The 19,985-nt window shown below is 41.1% G+C and overlaps 1 protein-coding gene across 2 annotated transcripts in view; it reads left to right on the top strand.

The window, feature by feature from the left end:
* zgc:113516 (uncharacterized protein LOC541449 homolog) overlaps positions 1-13,244 on the top strand; it is a 42,355-nt gene extending 29,111 nt beyond the window's left edge. For both annotated transcript variants that reach the window (XM_035790618.2, XM_052465458.1), the window contains exons 7-8: positions 8,996-9,069; positions 12,779-13,244. In XM_035790618.2, coding sequence (XP_035646511.1) covers positions 8,996-9,069; positions 12,779-12,848 — 144 coding nt within the window. In that variant the 3' untranslated portion in view covers positions 12,849-13,244. The remainder of the gene's footprint in view (positions 1-8,995; positions 9,070-12,778) is intronic.
* Positions 13,245-19,985: the final 6,741 nt, after the last annotated feature.

The following is a 19,985-nucleotide window of genomic DNA, read 5'->3' as shown; positions in this document are numbered from 1 at the left end:
ATTTATATTTTTGTCTACTTTTACTTCACTCCATTTCGAAAGAAAATACTTTTTACTCCATACATTTTACCTGACACCCAAAAGTTACGTTTTGAATGCTTAGCAGGACAGGAAAATGGACAAATTCAAGCAAGCGCTTATCAAGACAACACATGGTCATCCATTCTGGCTCTGATCTGATCTTTGGTAAATGGTGTCATCTGCTTTGCTTAAAAGAATACTTTTACTTTTGATACTTAAGTGTATTTTAGCAATTACATGTACTTTTGATACTTTGGTTTAGAACCAAACACTTTTAGACTTTTACTCAAGTAATATTTTACTCGTGACTTTTACTTTTACTTGAGTAACTTTCTATTAAGGTATCTATATTATTAGTAATGTATGACAATTGGGTAATTTTTCCAACACTGCTCTCCTACTTTTGGCTTTGTTTAGGTACTTTGGTGAAGCCAATTTCTGATAGATTAGTTGGCTTGAACTAGCTAAATAGGCTAAGGCTAGTAACCCTAGCGCTTTCTTACAGCTAGCTAAAAATCTAACTAAACGCTGTAGTGGTGGGGCATGAGGTAGAGTTGAGTTAAGCAGCTTCAACAGTAAACGTACCCTGCCCTTATAAATCAAAATCAAATATTACAGGTGAATCACGTTATTCACTTAGCCTACCACAGATGAGTAATGTTTTTCCCCGTTTTTTATGGAAACCCAAAGGAGTCATACCTAACCACCCCAGTAGCTTTCCATAGCCCCCCTACAAACACCGCGGCACGCTCTATCCATTGTGCTGACACAGTGCAGCGGAGATACAGATTTTCACTCAATCATTTAAACACTTTTTCTATTTATATAGGGACATGAAACTAAAACGAAGGGGGCACAAGTTTCACCTGAGGGTGTAAGCCCACTTTTATCCCCTTGTGGAGGCGACCTGGTCATGGGTGAACAGGGAGTACAGGAGGGGGCTGAGAACGCACCCCAGTGGGGCCCCTGTGTTGAGGATCAGTGTGGCAGAGGTGTTGGTGCCTAACTTCACCACCTAAGGTCGGCCCGTCAGGAAGTCCAGGATCTAGTTGCACAGGGTGTGGTTCAGACCCAAGCTTATTGAGCTTGGAGGGCGCTATGTTGTTGAAGGCAGAGCTGTAGTCGATGAACAGCATTCTTACATAGGTATTCCTCTTGTCGAGATGGAAAAGGGCAGTGCGCAGTGCGATGGTGATTGTTGGGGATGTATGCAAACTGTAGTGGGTCTAGGGTGTCAGGTAAGGTGTCTTTTGTCTGAGCCGTTGAATTGCAACTCCACTCGTTTTGCCTCTGATTGCCTTACAGATGGCATAGCTAATCTGTTTGTACCAGTACATGTTCCCATTCACCTTGCCATGGTTAAATGCGGCGGTTCGCACTTTTAGATTTGCCGAGCCATCTATCCACGTGTTTTTGTAGAGGATAACTTCTAATCGTCACAGTGCGAACAACATCCTCTATGAACTTCTTGATGAACTCAGTCACCGAGTCAGTGTATACGTCAATACTATTCTCAGAGGCAACCCAGAACATTTCCCAGTACGCGTGATCAAAACAAACGTGAAGCATAGATTCTGATTGGTCGAACCAACGTTGAAAAGTCCTTACGACGGGTACTTCCTGGTTAAGTGTCTGCCTATAAGAGGGGAGCAGCAGAATGGAAGCGTGATCTGATTTCCTGAAAGGTGAGCAGGGGAGGACCTTGTAGCCATTCCGGAAGGGGGAGTAGCAATGGTCAAGAGTGCTCGATGAGCGAGTAGAACAAGAGATGTGTTGATAGAACTTTGGTAGCATTTTCCTCAGATTTCCTTTATTAAAGTCCCCATCTACAATAAATGCGGCCTCAGGATATGCAGTTTCTGGTTTGTACAAAGTCCTGTGTATTTCCTTGCTGTTGCGGTGTATACCCCCTTTGGGGAGGGGGTATACACGGCCTTGACAATGACCAAAGAAAATGATCTCGGGAGGAAATATGGTTGATGGTGAGATATTCCAGATCGGGAGAACAAAATAACTTGAGTTCCTGTACGTTACCACATCACACCATGAGTAGTTAATCATGAAACATATATAAGGTACCAGTCAAAAGTTTGGACACGCCTACTCATTCAAGGGTTTTTCTTTATTTTTACCATTTTCTACATTGTAGAATAATAGTGGAGACATCAAAACTATGAAATAACATTTATGGAATCATGAGGTAACCAAAAAAGTGTTAAACAAATCAAAAAATATTTTGTGTTTTGGTAACCTATGTCTTGTAATGTATCCACATTGTTCCCACAACCTAATTAAATGTTCTGGGAACCTTTAAAGAACTCAGAAAGGCTGTTCAGTCAACATTCTTGTAATATCAAAGGAATGTTTTTCAGTATTACCTAGAAACCTATTGACAACTTTTGGGGGATGTTCTGTAGTGGTTGTTATGGATGTTTGTGCACAACATTTTACTGAATGTTAGGAGAACATTTGAAGGACATTTAATTTAAAACATGAAACGTTTTTTTAAAACATAATAATTCGTTCAATTTTGGGGGGATTCTATCATCCTAATGTTAGTTAAAACCCTAGAACTTAATGGGAATCTTAGCTAATATTCTGGGAATGTTCCCAGTTTGCTGGGTAGGCTATTTACTGTATTGCAAAAGTGATATTGAACTGTGTTTGGTTGTCAACGCAACCAAATATCAACATTTGTGCCACTGACTTAGTCTGGCTTAGTTTTGTCTACAAATTAATAATTGATATGTTGGATTCACGTCTCCATCTCAACCAAGAATGAAAGTTAAAGAATAGAGCTAAATCAAGTCATGATCGAGTCATGATTTTGCCCTATTCTTTCATTTAAGAACATATAAATGATTCACTTGTAGACAAACTGGAATTAAAGCCAGACTAAGTTAGTGGCAAAGATGGAACTATCCAAGCTGAAGATATCTCCTTCAAATGTTAATATTTGGTTGAGTTAACAACCGAAAACACTATTCAATATCCAGTTTGACAAATTCATAATTGATATATTGATGTATTGGATTGTACTGTACAGTACAATAGGACCAAATCTAATCAAACTTTAAATGCACTTTAAATGAAGTTTGATTTGATTCAGTCCCATTCTTTAACTTGTATTGTTGTTTGAGATGTAGCCGTGATTCCAACATATTAATGATTAACTTGAAGATTACATTTGAACTCAACCAAAGCTTGACATTATAGGCCTACACTGAAAGTCCTCCTAATATTGAGTTGCACCCCTTTTTGCACCTCAGAACAGCCTCAATTTGTCGAGACATGGACTCTACAAGGTGTCGAAAGCGTTCCACAGGGTTGCTGGCCCATGTTGACTCCAATGCTTCCAACAGTTGTGTCAAGTAGGCTGGATGTCCTTTTGGGTAGTAGACCATTCTTGATACACAAAGGAAAGTTTTGAGCGTGAAAAACCATACACAATCCCTCTCAATTGTCTCAAGGCTTAAAAATCATTTTTTAACCTGTCTCCTTCCCTTCATCTACACCAATTGTAGTGGACTTAACAAGTGACATCAATAAGGGATCATAGCTTTATATGTGTGTGGCCCGTATGTAGTGTGTGTGAGTGTGTGTGTGTGTTCGGGTGTCAGTGTAAGTATGTGTGAGTGTGTGGGTAGTGAGTCCAGTGTGTGCCAGAGAGTCAGTGCGAGAGAGTTAGTGCAAAGAAGAGTCAATGCAGGTAGTCCAGGTAGCCGTTTGATTAGCTATTTAGCAGTCTTGTTCAGCAGTTATGGCTTGGGTGTAGAAGCTGTTCAGGGTACTGTTGGTTCCAGACTTGGTGCACTGGTACCCCTTGCCGGGCAGTAGCAGAGAGAACAGTCTATGGCTTGGGTGGCTGGAGTCTTCCTCTGACACCGCCTGGTATAAAGGTCCTGGATGGCAGTGATGTACTGGGCCGTACTCACCACCCTCTCTAGCACATTTTTTTGGTCGGATGCCTTGCAGTTGCTATACCAAGCCAGTCAAGATGCATTCAATTGTGCAACTGTAGTACTTTTTGAGGATCTGAGGGCCCATGCCAAATCTTTTCAGCCTCCTGAGGGGGATGAGGCGCTGTCGTGCCCTCTTCGCAACTGTGTGGGTGTGTGTGGACCATGTTAATTGCTTAGTGATGTGGAAACCGAGGAACTTGAAGCTCTCAACCCGCTCAACTACAGCCACATTGATGTGAATGCGGGCGTGCTCGCCGCTTCGTTTCCTGTAGTCCACGATCAGCTTCTCTGCTTGGCTGACTTTGAGGGAGAGATTGTAATATATTTAGTTATTAAGGGATCATGCAATCATTCTCACGATAGTACTAGTCAGTGACAAATATCAAAGCTAAGCAGCACTGGGCTTGGTTAAAACCCTGGATGGGGGACCAAATGAATAGCTGTAGATAGATCAACTATCCAGTAGGAGGTGCATATCACGTTGAAGATCTGATGTTGTTTCAAAGGTACAAATTCAACATATTTTATATAAGGTTTGTCTATGTTGAAAATGGGTTACAATGATGACATAATCCTGTGGTTGAAACTCCACCCTAAAAACAACCGTTAACGTTTTTTCAAATTCAATGTATTTTCCACATAGATTCCGCAGCACAATACGTTGACAAATGACATTGAAAAGACTTCTATTCAACCAGTTGGTGCCCAGAGGAATGTAGAAGTAGACCTACCAATTAGTTGTGGTGTTTTTACTGATATCAATTTTGTTTATGAATTAATAAGTGATTAAATCTCTTAATTCTGTTACCAAATTGGGAAATGGGAAATCATAGTACATGTGTAGTCAGAAACCACAGACTTTGATTTATCATCCGGACCGGCCTTGACTTGGCCCAAACATAGACGTCAATGATTGGTGACCGGACCAAATCTGAACCAATCATTGATGTTTATGTTTCACAATTTTGGACAGCACAGTTTCAATAGAGTACAGTACAGTAAATACATGTAGAGTTCAGTACAGTACAGTAGAGCACACTAGATTTTAGTACAGTTTAATGAACTGTTTTGTACAGTACTGAACTATACTCTACTATGCTGTACTGTAATCTACTTTACCCTACTGTGCTGTACTGTGATGTACAAACTTATGAAACATAGACGTCTATGATTGGTTCAGATTTAGTCCGCTACAAACCAACCAAATGTAATAATACCCAAATATGCAAATTAGGATATAGCATATTTCTACATTTGTGTGCCTATTCAGGATACATCACCATGAAGAGAATGACATACAGTTGAAGTCGGAAGTTTACATACACTTAGGTTGGAGTCATTAAAACTTGTTTTTCAACCACTCCACACATTTCTTGTTAACAAACTATAGTTTTGGCAAGTCGGTTAGGACATCTACTTTGTGCATGACACAAGTCATTTTTCCAACAATTGTTTACAGATAAATTATTTCACTTATAATTCACTGTATCACAATTCCAGTGGGTCAGAAGTTTACATACACTATGTTAACTGTGCCTTTAAACAGCTTGGAAAATTCCAGAAAATCAATTTATAAAATTTTTGACATGCGTTTTTCTGGATTTTGTTGTTGTTATTCTGTCTCAACACTGTTCAAAAAAACCTACCATTAAAATTATAGACTGATCATTTCTTTGTCAGTGGGAAAACATACAAAATCAGCAGGGGATCAAATACTTTTTTCCCTCACTGTATATCCACAGTAAAACGAGTACTATATAAACATAACTTGAAAGGCCGCTCAGCAAGGAAGAAGCCACTGCTCCAAAACCACCATAAAAAAGACAGACTACGGTTTACAACTGGACATGGGGACAAAGATCGTACTTTTTGGAGAAATGTCCTCTGGTTTGAGGAAACAAAAATAGAACTGTTTGGCCATAATGTCCATCGTTATGTTTGGAGGAAAAAGGGGGATGCTTGCAAGCCGAAGAACAGCACCCCAACCTCGAAGCACGGGGGTTGCAGCATCATATTGTGGGGGTGCTTTGCTGCAAGCGGGACTGGTGCACTTCACAAAATAGATGGCATCATGAAGAAGGGAAATTATGTGGCTATATTGAAGCAACATCTCAAGACATCAGTCAGGGAGTTAAAGCTTGGTAGCAAATGGGTCTTCCAAATGGACAATGACCCCAAGGATACTTCCAAAGTTGTTGCAAAATGGCTTAAGGACAACAAAGTCAAGGTATTGGAGTGGCCATCACAAAGCCCTGAGCTCAATCCTATCCAAAATGTGTGCGCAGAACTGAAAAAGCGTGTTCGAGCAAGGAGGCCTACAAACCTGACTCAGTTACACCAGCTCTGTCAGGTGGAATGGGCCAAAATGCACCCAACTTATTGTGGGAAGCTTGTGGAAGGCTACCTGAAACGTTTGACCCAATTTAAACCATTTAAAAGCAATACTACCAAATACTAATTGAGTGTATGTAAACTTCTGACCAACTGGGAATGTGATGAAAGAAAGAAAAGCTGAAATAAATATTTCTCTAGTATTATTAGACATGTCACATTCTTAAAATAAAGTGGTGATCCTAACTGACCTAAAACGGGGAATTTTTACTCTGATTAAATGTCAGGAATTGTGAAAAACTTAGTTTAAATGTATTTGACTAAGGTGTATTTAAACTTCAGACTTCAACTGTATATATCCACGATTATGCATTTTTGTATAGTACAGATCAGGGACACATTATGTAATTCCGTTACCGTAAATATTTTACCGGGTGTAAATCCACTACGCTTATTGTAGTTCAATAACCAAAAGGGATTTTTTTTAAACTCAAGGTGACATGTCATAGCTGACAAGCAATTCTTTCTGCAGACGTCTTTGAATCTTAATTCGGAACACTGTATTTGATCGAGATTTTGGAAAATGTGGTCGCATAAAAAAACGGAGGACGATTTTTACCGGGATTCTCTTACCAAATTTTGCATCTGCACAGTTCTTCCAGTAACTGTTTTTGTGAATTTTTCGATGGAAATTGCTCAAAGTAGTCCCTGTGCAAAGAGTTGTATGGTTTGTAACCGTTATCCATTTCTGTGGAATTGCCTTCCAACAATCACAAAAAGAGAAAGAACTGATATTGATGCCCCCTGAACTGCTGGGGTATGTTTTGATATCTCCTAGAGCCCTTTAATAGACAATTCGTCTTTGTGGCATCACTAAGGAGTGCTGGTCCGCCAATGTTCTTGGGATGGGAGCTTCTCTACTGCTCCTCTCCCCATCTTAAGCCCAGACAGAGCGAGCCAAGGCACATAAAGAAATTGCAAAAGAGAATGTCTTTTTTTAACGCAAACTGAACAATTTTAATATCGACTGCCATATCTAAAAAGTGTTCTATAAATCTGTCCTGCAGAATGTGCAGGCCTTTGGTCATATATGCATGCTTGGAAACCAAGTCAAGCTTGATCAAGACGGTGGAAAGGATAATTGGTATAGATCAAGAAACCTGTACACAAAAGTCATTCTCCTAAAACTTTAAAGTATTTCACAGGACAGAACTCATCCCCTTTACTCAAAACCCAGTCACAGCAGCAGCCGGACAAGGGGAAAGATACTTTTTCAAAAGAAAATCAAAACAGATAGATATGGGGATTATTTTTTTCCCAACAGCCTGTATAATCGAGTATGCAGCATATTGCACTTTCAATGTGTAGCTATAGCACTTTGAATGAATTCCATTGTGTAATTTCTATGTTTTCATGTTTTATGTACAGTCTTTTTAAGCACATGACGAAATGAAGTCCCCCCCTGGTGGCATAATAAAGTTGATCTGAATCTTCTTTGTCCCTATCAGGGAACCCCTTCCCAGGTACCGAAGGGCCAAAGACTGTGACTCTGTGATGGCTCCTCTATCTTGTATTAGTAGCATGTTTCGTCTCTGGGCTTTTCTGAATGGCTCCCTGTCATTGGTCATCTCTGCTTAGAGTTAGGCTAATGGCATCTTAATGTTATTAATCATAGCCACAAAAAAAAAACTGCCCTCAATCTCCATCTAGAGCCGAGGAGAGACGTTACATATGAACATGTGGCAGGAGAAAAAAACGAGAGGGGAAACCACATACTGCTCCAGTATTTCATTCCACCCTTTATTTGATTATCAAATAAAAATTGGATTATATCATTCGGCCACAGCACAGAGGTCTGCCTGGAACTCGTTAGGAAATGATTAGTGGTCCCACCATAGAGAATTACAATAAGGGTGGATGACAACAGAAATGTATGGAGGCGTGGGAACCTATAGACTTTTCCTCATATTTTTTAGAAGCAAAACACAGAGAAAGCAAAACCACAATTCACATGTGGTTTATGGGTATACAAAAGCCTGTCATGAAAACGTTTCCTAAATAACATCCCAAAACAATACACCTCTTGCAAGTTAGAGTCCGGGCCTCTATTTCAGCTCTTGCCTCAAATTCCGTCCAGCCGCAGTGGGCAGTATTTTCTGTCGCGGCCGTTGCAGCATTTGTCGTCGATGTCTCATCGACAACAATGACATCTGTTTCTGTCCTGCCATCATGATTCGCCCGGGACGCAGCATAAGAAAGCTCATTACATTTCTGTCCGGTGGGCACACAATCTTTCACCATAAGAGGCACATCCTCAAAACCACAGCAATGTTCAACAAAGGCCGCTGGGGACATACAGGACAGGACAATAACCAGAGAGGATTTTTTTGTTTTGTTTTCTGGCGTCAAAAGCACTTCAGATTCAACAGCAGGCTACAATGTCTCGATATGACCACTCAGTGGATACTTCAATGTCAGAACTTTAAGACGGACAAGACTCTGAAATCTATTCAATAGTAATACAACATTTGTTTTATGTCAGTCACCAGGTAAAGCATTAGATTTATACAGAAGACGAGGTCAAGTGAAACCCTGGCCTGATCAAGTAGGCAACCTGTATCCTAACTTTTGCTTTCCCTCGCTTTCTCCTTATCCCTCTGTTTTTCTCCATCTATTCTCAGGCCTCCAACTTTTTATGGGGTCTCTGGGCAATCCTGCAGGCCAGATATTCCTCAATTGATTTTGACTTTGAAAGGTGAGTGACCTGTATCTCTAGAGTCTTGAATGTGACCAATTTTCCCATTGGGCAAAACTGGTTGAATCAACATTGTTTCCACATCATTTCAACCCCCCCTCAAATGTATATGACAACATTGAATCAATGTGGAAAACTGATTGGATTTGTAAAAAGTCATCAGCTTAAGTGCATTTCAGTTTTTTTTTCACTCAACTTTCTACCTAAATCCAATGACATGGTGAATTATTTTGTTGATTTCACGTTTCACATTATTTGACAACTCAACCAAATGTAAATCCAAACTAGATGTTGAACTGATGTCTTTCCCCAGTGCTTCTAAATGCTGATACAAAGTCAAATCTACAAGGGTTTACGTAGCTTTACTATGAATAGCCGTTCCCCTCTTCAGATCCCTGCCGCCCAACACTCACACAACCGTTATGAGAAATAAGAAAAATAACGCATGAACTTTAATTGAATCACCTGGTAACACATTAGCCCCAGTAACAAATATTTGTATTTTCAGGGGGACAAAAATGTATTATAAACAGCATAGTCCTCTGAGCAGAAAATATTCCTCTCCTCCAATGCCCCATTGTACCCCACAGAAGCAGCCGTCGCCATTGTGCTGACGCTAATCACTATTGACACACGGCACCCACCCCTATGTGTGGCTTCGCTGTCGGCTCTGTGGATCAGTGACAGGGGCCCCGCCACTTTATATCGGAACTTTGGAGCAAATGCGATCCAGCAGGACCAGATGGAACAGAGCCAGTATTGTTCCAGCCTCATTGGTCCTCCCTGTCTGTCTCTCACCCCTGGTTCGGCCATATGTGGCTGTTAGCCTGTCTGGCCCCACTAAGCTCCAGGCACAAGTTGCCCCAATGTGCGTCGCAAGAGTCAGATTACATCCCCATATCCAAAATCCAAGGTTAACCATAACAAGGTGGAACACAACAGTGAGTTTGCACCAGTCACTTAAGGGGTTAAAGTCCCCCTCTAGAGACTCCAAAAGGGAGCCTAAGTCCTAGATTTGGAGAAGGAGGGTCCTCACGATGGAGATTTGTTGGGGTGTTTCTCTCTATGCCCATTTACTTGTTGCGTTATCCCTCAGAGACGAGTCTCTGCTGACTACTCAACGAGTGACAGGCAACTGCTAGGCCTCACACTTAACCAAAGCCACATGTGCATATGCGATATTAGGGAGACGCAATGGGAATGCATGATCTCCACCCTCCCTGCCTCCCACTCTACCGTTGATATTGACTTTATTTATTTTTTGTTTCACTTGTATCTGCTAGGCAGCGGTTGAGTTTGTGGATGTATTGGCAAGGCAGTGGTTATTCCATGCTTCCAAAGCCAATTTGACGAAGACATTATTATGAGGAAATGAGTAAAGAGGCCCACTGTTTGGAATGGTTTGAGTGAAGAAAATGGGGACCTGCACAAAAGCACATTGTGGAATGGTTTTACCTGCTTTTCAGTGTGTGAATTTGCCCCTCTTTTCTAAATAGTAAATAGGAAAATGTTTTTATTTGAGATTTTATTGTAAAATGACATGGGTTCTTTTTTTTCTACTTTCATTTTCATTTAATTCTGTTGGAGAAGTTAAATGTAGGTTCTTTACTGCGCTTCATGTGGTCAATGAGGTCACGTGTCGAACAGTATGCCTTCATCATATAACCATAGACTTATTTCATCTTTAAGCAAAAGGGGGAAAAAATGCAAATTACCACAGCTTGCTCAATGGAAAAAAAATCGAATGAAATATTTGTAATCATTCGTTGTCAACAATAATCGTTTTCTGATTAACCAAGTTACTATTAGAAGTCAGATGACGACTCTAAAACAAGTTCCACATTTTTTTCAGACAAATAACTTTTTCTCAAATTGAACAATGGAAACAATTTACCATCCTTTCCATTATGTCAATGCCAATTTCAGGCCCAAACTAACCATTTTAACAGAGTGAAAGATTCATACAAACAAATTCAACAAAACAACATCAAAAACGCACACAATGCCAAGGGGGTAAAGTGGCAGAACTGGAACAGAGATTCATGTAACACAACTGTTGTTTGTGTCTAAAGGAGTCTTCTCATCACTGAGGTAAGACGCTGTCCAGTACCGTTCACACTGTGCACTGATTAGGCATTGAGGATTTAACGATAAAGTCCTTTATGTCTCCATTTTCCGTTCTTTTGAAACTTCACTCTGCTTCAAAGGCGAGCACAATAGCCAACGGCAAGAGCACAAACACAGACATTAGATGTGTTGAACAACACGGTTCAAACAAACACCAAACCACTTTACTCTTGGTAAACTTTTGAAACATGTCTAGGCTTTAAAAGAAACTGTACTTTGTTCAGATGTTGAAAGTCAAAACAAACTTAATGTAATGAAAGGCAAGTACACAAAGCAATGCTATTTTGGGACAACTTCTGTGACGATACAACATGCTATTGTATTTATTATGAATCCCCATTAGCTACTGCCAAGGCAGCAGCAACTTTTCCTGGGGTTCAGCCAAATTAAGGCAGTTTTTTGGGGGGGAAAAAAAGACATTTTCGGGAAGATAAAAATGGTAAAACAGTTTGTCCAAAGTAAGAGGGAGAAATTGCCCTTGAAATAAAGAAAATGTGTAATATATTGATTAGAAAACCTTAGTTTTCCTAATCAGTATTGTTTGATTATTTGATTGTCAAGTCCCATTATCATCAGCTTATCTACAGGATATGAAATGTAGGATGACATTTGGTATAAATCCCAATCTTTGTAAACATGTTATTTTTATTTCATCATTGTCACTTGTCAAAATCAATTAAGCGCTCTCTCATGTAACCCCCCCCCCACACCCCCCTCGAAAGGCAAGGCAGCGCAGAATGAGGAAGATTTAAAGTGCTTTCACTGAATTGCTTCCTTTCCATGACTGAAACAAGCCACTTTAATCTGGCGTCACTGAGAGGACTGTGATAACGGTTATCAAATGAATCATGTTTTGTCCTCCCCTGAAAGCAAAAGCATTATGGCAACACACCACATTTGTGTTGATGAATAAGTCTCTACGCTGGAGTCTGAAGCACAGTTCACGAGTGTAGAAAAGCGCTGAAAGGGCAATCCGGGCCAGCCAAACAAGACTGGGACTGATCCCGAATCATCTCCTATACAGTTCCAAATGCGTTTGACAGAATGGATATACTGTAGTTCGCAGAGCAATGCAACACTTTTTTTTTTTAAATTATTGTATTTATCATATTTTTACACATTAGCATGTGAATCCATGATTTAAATATTAATTAGCAGAGCAGGTGAAAACATTTTATTTGAATAAACACCAGATGTTTCATTTCTTTGTGTTTTACGGCGTATAAATTATACGATTATTTAACTGTACTTCACTATGTTAAACTGTTGACGGTAAACAAAGAAATGTGTTTTTCCGCCAAAGTGTTTCCACCTGTGTTCATGACGGGAGTTTGATTTAAAGCCATGATTTAATCCAAGGTGCTTTATAACGCAGAGCACTACAACATACGTTTTACGGTCATTTTACACATGAGCCGACATGCACTTACCGTGAATAAGATATCCGTGGAATGCCTTTAAGCGGCGAATTGACAGCTGTCTCGTGCGATGCGCTATAAATGCACCTCGGATTGAATCCCAGCCTTATTATCGTACGCAGGGAACACCTCATGGTCGTTCATCTCTTATCCTCTATCTGCAGGTACGCCATAACCCGATTCGACTACTACTTTGAGAAGAAGGAAGAATACTTTGGATTGACTCTCAGTTAGAGAACCAAGCCCGAAGAAATGTAAACAGTTCAGGTCTGCTGCATCTTTATTTGAATTTAAGAGAGTATTTTTATCGACACATAATGCTGAAAGGTTGCAAACGAATGCGGACAATATAACCATGTGTGTTTCCAGAAAATGTACACTTGATTGTTACAGTTTCCTAAAAAAGAATGGTGTAATTTCAACTGATTCTCCAAATATTTGTCCCATCACAGTGAGGTTGGAGATAACCTCATTTGGCAAATTGACATGGCTTCCAGGCCAGAAAGATGTTCATTTACATTTAGCCATGTTACTCAAAGCAACAAGAACTAATACTAAAATCATGAGGGTTATTTCCAGGCTCATTCAACATTAAACTCAGTTGAGATTTTTTTGAAATGTCCCCTGGCATGGGTTTTCAGTGTTGCATTATTTCAAGATGGTATTACCATCATGCTCTGTTTCAATTGTTCTGTTATAAGACTGCTCTCTTCTGTTGCCCAAAAGATGAATATTAGATAAATACATTGTTCATACAATGTACATCGAACAGTAAATTGTACAGTATATACTGCAGCATGCATAGGCAAGTGTTTTTGCTGAACTCCACTTCAGTACAAATCATAACAATTGCATAAAAAGCATTTTAGAAATAAAGTGTTGCCTATCCATTTATCTATCCCTCTTGATAGCTGGAGGAAGTGTCATCTATGGATTCATCTCTGTTAAAGATCTACTATGGACATCTAGTTGCTAACGGTGTACATCACATTTTGGCTACCATGGCTGCGTTCACACGGGCAGCCCGATTCTGACTTTATTTTTTATTTTTTACTAATTGGTCTTTTGACCAGTCAGATCAGCTCTGAAAAGAAATCTGATGTGATTTGTTCAAAAGGACAATGAGTGAAAAAAGTATCTGAATTTGGCTGCCTGTGTAAACACAGCCATATATGCTTATTATATACAATATGGGCAAAAACATTTATGCTTTTGCTCATGGGTGTGGAGAGGTAATTTCGGGGCAATATCTCTATCCATCTGGAGGACCCCTTTGGCCTCAAGAGCACTGCCAGCGGCAAAACAAAAAAAAAATTAAGTTTAAAAGTCGTGTGACAGAAAAGTGAATTTATTCTCTGTTGCTGTAAATGAGAAAGTGCCTTAATCAACTTAAAATAACAATATCAAATGAAACACACAAATTGACTAACTGTCGTCAGCAATGTGCTACTACAGTACATCCTACCCCCAGAGCCCTATACCTAAACATCCGATTGAAGCCAAGAGATCCCAAAAAGAAGTGGGATGTCTTACAACAACAAAACAACAAGAGGGGCACTGAGCCAAATCGTTTCGGACCGAGAAAGGCCTCTTTAACTGATGATCCCATTCTCCAAGTCGGACAATGCTAATGTGAGGCGTGTTAAGGGCTGGTTAACGAAATCAAGAGGTGAACGCAGCGCTGACGGTCACCTCAACAGAACAGTTGTCTAATTCAAACCAGGCCATCTCGTCCCCTTCAAGACATGGTAGGACCAAGCGCTTATACTGGAAGGGGAGGCCTTGGAAAAAACACATAACTGTTTAGTGCAGTGCAGTGGAGGCTCCTCAGAGGAGGAAGGAGAGTACCATCCTCTTCAGTGAATTTCATAAAAATAAAAGTGAAACATCTTTCCTTTTTAGATAAACCTATTCTAAATATATTCACGTCACCAAATAATTGATAAAAACACATTGTTTTGCAATGAAGGTCTACAGTCTCAACAGCCCTCTGTAGGGTAGCACCATGGTGTAGCTGGATTTCAATTCAAAATCTAGGAGGCTCGTGGTTCTTACCCCCTTCCATAGACTTACACAGTAATTATGACAACTTCCGGAGGACATCCTCCAACCTATCAGAGCTCTTGCAGCATGAACTGACATGTTATCCATCAAATGAAAGGATCAGAGATTGAATCTAGTACTGAAAGCATAAGCTACATTTAGCTAGCACTGCAGTGCATAACATGTGGTTAGTAGTTGACTCAAAGAGAGAGAAAGACAATACTTCAACAGTTTTGAACAAATTCATTTCTTCCAAATTTAAGGAGAAGCAAGAGAGAGAGAGCTAGCTATATTCTTGACTTTCACTTTCACTTACTTAGCTAGCGTCGAATACAGTTAGCTAGTTTAGCCTACTCAAACACCCAGCTCAAAGAGAGGGATGTTATGTTAGCTAGCTGACTATGGCTATCCAACACAGGAACTCTTCCAAGTCAAGGTAAGCCTTTGGTGTAACTGCTTGCTGCTGACTGTACACTGTACTGCATGATTGTAGCAGGTTTACTAACACGTTAGTTCTAATAGCTATGTTGATTATGATGTGACATTGATGTGGGCTGTGTTTAGAGGTTAGTGGTCATGATATGAAGGTTTGGTGTGTCATGCACTGAAGCTGATGTGTCATGCACTGAAGTCCACAAGCAAAGGGAAAAGGTGAGAGGAGAAGAGCAAGTAGATATATTTGAGAAGGAATGATATATACAACAAGCTGTTTATATGTGGTTGCTATGAAATTGAACTGTGTGCGTGTGCTCAGGGGTGTATTCATTACGCCGATTCTGTTGAAAAACATTGCATTACATTACCTGAAACATACCTGAATTTATCCAATAGAAACTCTCGTTAACAACTGTTGGGCAAATGATTACACCCTAGATCAACTAGATGCAGGCAAGAGTGTGTAAGGGGGTACAGAATGTGTTGCTGTCACTTTGATTACTCAAAATTCTACCAACACCACGGACATCCAGTAGAGTAAGTTCAAGTGTGTGTGTGTGTGTGTGCGTGTGTGTGTGTGTGTGTGTGTGTGTGTGTGTGTGTGTGTGTGTGTGTGTGTGTGTGTGTGTGTGTGTGTGTGTGTGTGTGTGTGTGTGTGTGTGTGTGTGTGTGTGTGTGTGTGTGTGTGTGTGTGTGCGAGGGGGGGGGTCTACTAAGCTAACATATGGAATTGTTTTAAGATGGTCATACAATGGGTAATTTTGCAATTTGATTTTGAGATGTAGGATCCTGTAGGTATAAAAATACAAATGGATTATACATTGATTTTGGTCTGACTGCTATGAGCCCATAGAAACACATTGAATAACAAAACATTGAAGAGCAAAACAGATATATAAAAATATATATATATATATATCAACAGGAAGTTTGTTTTGAAGTGTCTGTCCTAAACTGGGAGGTATAAGAAAAAACATATTTAACAAAACAAATTTGTCCACTAAACTACTTCCATATACACAGAGTATATCTATCAAGACTCAGGATATGACCCAGATGCAGACACAGGAGGCGGATAGTTTGATTCTCAGAATATTTATTATAACAAAGGGGCAGGCAAAGGGCAGGTCAAGGGCAGGCAGAGGTTCGTATTCCAAGGCAGAGTCAATCAGGGGACAGAACGGCAGGCAGGCTCAGGGTCAGGACAGACAGACAGAAAGGTCAAAACCGGGAGGACTAGAAAACAAAATTTGAGAACAGAAGAAAAATGGTGGTAAGACCTGACATGACAAGATGAACTGGAAACAGACAAACAGAAAATGCAGGTATAAATACACAGGGGATAATGGGGAAAAACAGGAGACCCCTAGTGGGGGGTGGAGACAAGCAGGGGCGGCAGGGTAGCCTAGTGGTTAGAGCGTTGGACTAGTAACCGGAAGGTTGTGAGTTCAAACCCCCCAGCGGACAAGGTACAAATCTGTCGTTCTGCCCCTGAACAGGCAGTTAACCCACTGTTCCTAGGCCGTCATTGAAAATAAGAATTTGTTCTTAACTGACTTGCCCTAAAGGTTAAAAAAAAAAGGAAAAAAAAATAAAAGCACAAGGCAGGTGAAAGAGATCAGGGTCAATAGCAAACATTTGGAACAACTTCCTAATATTGAGTTGCACCCCTTTTTACCCTCAGAACAGCCTCAATTCGTCGGGACATGGACTCTACAAGGTGTCAAAAGCTTTCACACAGAGATGCTGGCCCATGTTGACACCCAATGCTTCCAACAGTTATGTCAAGTTGGTTGGATGTCCTTTGGGTGGTGGACCCTTCTTGATGTACACTGGAAATGATTGAGCGTGAAAAAACCCAGCACCATTGCACTTGTTGACACAAACCGGTGCACCTGACACCTGCTACCATACCCCGTTCAAAGGTACTTAAAGCTTTTGTCTTGCCCATTCACCCTCTGAATGACACAAATACACAATCCATGTCATGTTCTAGACCTCAGCTTAATCTGGTAATGAATGGTGTGGCTGTTGAAGAAGTTGAGGAGACTAAATTACATGGGGTTACCTTAGATTGTTTATGTTTACTATTTTCTACACTGTCGAATAATAGTGAAGACGTCAAAATATACCACATCAGTCACCGGCTTCATCGGCAAGTTCATCAAGGATGTCATCCCCACAGTGACCGTACGTACATATCCCAACCAGAAGCCATGGATTACAGGCAACATCCGTACTGAGCTAAAGGCTAGAACTGCTGGTTTCAAGGAGGGACATTAATCAGGGCACTTATAAGAAATCATGCTATGCCCTCAAACTAATCATCAAACAGGCAAAGTGTCAATACGGGACTAAGATTGAATCCTACTACACCTGTTCTGACGCTCGTCGGATATGGCAGGGGCTCGCAAACTATTACAGATTACAAAGGGAAATCTAGCCGCGAGTTGCCCAGTGACGCGAGTCTACCAGATGAGCTAAATACCTTCTATGCTCTCTTCAAGGTAAGCAACACAGAAGCATGCCTGATAGCACTAGCTGTTCAAGGCAACTGTATGATCACGCTCTCCATAGCCGATATGAGTAAGACCTTTAAACAGGCCAACATTCACAAGGCCGCGGGGCCAGACAGATTACCAGGACCTGTACTCAGAGCATGCGCGGAACAACTGGCAAGTGTCTTCCCTGACATTTTCAACCTCTCCCTGACCAAGGCTGTAATACCAACATGTTTCAAGTAATCCACCATAGTCCCTGTGCCCAAGAACACCAAGGTAGCCTGGCTAAATGACTATCGCCCCGTAGCACTCACGTCTGTAGCCACCTGGAAGAAACAAACACCTATGTGAGAATGCTGTTCATTCACTACAGCTCAGTATTCAACACCATAGTGCCCCCAAAGTTCATCACAAAGCTACAGACCCTGGGACTAAACACCATCTGGATCCTGGACTTCCTGACGGGATGCCCTCAGGTGGTAAGGATAAGCAACAACACATCTGCCATGCTGATCCTTGACATCAAGGATCATTCAATCTCGACTTCAAGCACGACTTCAACACTATCATTAAGTGTTCCGAAGACACAACGGTGGTAGGCATGATCACCAACAACGATGAGACAGCCTATAGCGAGGCGGTCAAAGACCAGGCAGTGTGGTGCCAGTACAACAACCTATCCTTTAATGTGAGCAACACAAAGGAGCTGATTGTGGAGTTGAGGAAAATAATGCCTGAGCATGCCCCCATTCACATCGACAGGGCTGTAGTGGAGCGGGTCAAGAGCTTCAAGTTCCTTGGTGTCCACATCACCAAGAAACTATCATGGTCCAAACACACCAAGACAGTTGTGAAAGAGGGCACGACAATGCCTATTCCCCCTCAGAAAGAGGGCACGACAATGCCTATTCCCCTCAGAAAACTGAAAAGAAACATTGGTTTCCAGATGCTCAAAATGTTATACAGCTGCACCATATGTACAATGCCTATTCCCCTCCAGCAAACTGGACTGAAATAGATGCTGGCTGACTTGAGCATTGGTTTCCAGAGAACTCAAAATGTTCATTTTATAACCAACGTTTCGACATTGTCTTTATCATAATAACAAACACTGCGGGTCACTAGTTTATATAGTTTGAAAAGACATTGAAACCTGCCTTATTTTAAAATGGATTAAATCATTTTCCTCATCAATCACAGACAACATGAAAACAGTTTTTAGACATTTTTACAAATGTAATAAAATAAAAAAATAAAAAAATGTTATTTACATAAGTATTCAGACCCTTTTCTATGAGACTCTCAGGACATCCTTGAAATGTTTATACAACTTGATTAGAGTCCACCTGTGGTCAATTCAATTGATTGGACATGACCACGAGGTCGAAGGTTCTGAGTGCCAGACAGTTGACCTTATTTTAAAAATGGATTAAATCATTTTTTCCTCATCAATCCACACACAATACCCCATAACGGAAGGGTCCAACATTTTTGGGCACCTCAGAACCAGCCAAACTGAGAAATCGGGGTAGAAGGGTCTTAGTTAAGTAGGTGACCAAGAACCCAATGGTCACTCTGACAGAGCTCTAGAGTTCCTCTCTGGAGATGGGAGAACCTTCCAGAAGGACAACCATCTCTGCAGCACTCCACCAATCAGGCCTTTGTGTTAGGCCAGACAGAAGCCACTCCTCAGTAAAAGACACATGACAGCCTGCTTAAGGACTCTCAGACAATATTCTCTGGTCTGATGAAACCAAGTTTATTTGGCCTGACTGCCAACAGGAGGAAACCAACCACTGGCCCATACCATCCCTACGGTGAAGCATGGCGGTGGCAGCATCATATTGCAGGGAGGTTTTTCAGCTGCAGGGACTGGGAGAATAGTCAGGCTCAAGGGAAAGATGAATGGAGCAAAGGAGTCCTTGATGCTTCCAGAGCGCTGGACCTCAGACTAGGTGAAAGTTTACCTGGGCAATGTGCCTTTCGGACAAGTTTCTGAATGTCCTCGAGTGGCCCAACCAGAGTCCAGACTTGACATCTCTGGAGAGACCTGAAAATATCTGTGCAGCGATGCTCCCCATCCAACGTGACAGAGCTTGAGAGGATCTGCAGAGAAGAATGAGAAACTCCCCAAATACAGGTGTTCGAACCAGGGACCCTCTGCACACATTGACAACAGTTACCCTCGAAGCACCGTTACCCATCGCTCCACAAAAGCCTCGGCCCTTGCAGAGCAAGGGGAACAACTACTTCAAGATCTCAGAGCGAGTGACATCACCGATTGAAACGCCATTAGCGCGCACCTTGCGAACGAGCTAGCCATTTCACATTGGTTACACTAGCATCAAACCCAAGAAGACTCAAGGCTGTAATCGTTGCCAAGGGTGCTTCA

This window comes from Oncorhynchus keta, chromosome 17 (assembly GCF_023373465.1).
Source record: "Oncorhynchus keta strain PuntledgeMale-10-30-2019 chromosome 17, Oket_V2, whole genome shotgun sequence".
Classification (NCBI taxonomy): Eukaryota; Metazoa; Chordata; class Actinopteri; order Salmoniformes; family Salmonidae; genus Oncorhynchus; species Oncorhynchus keta.
This window is presented reverse-complemented; position numbering and strand designations above follow the sequence as displayed.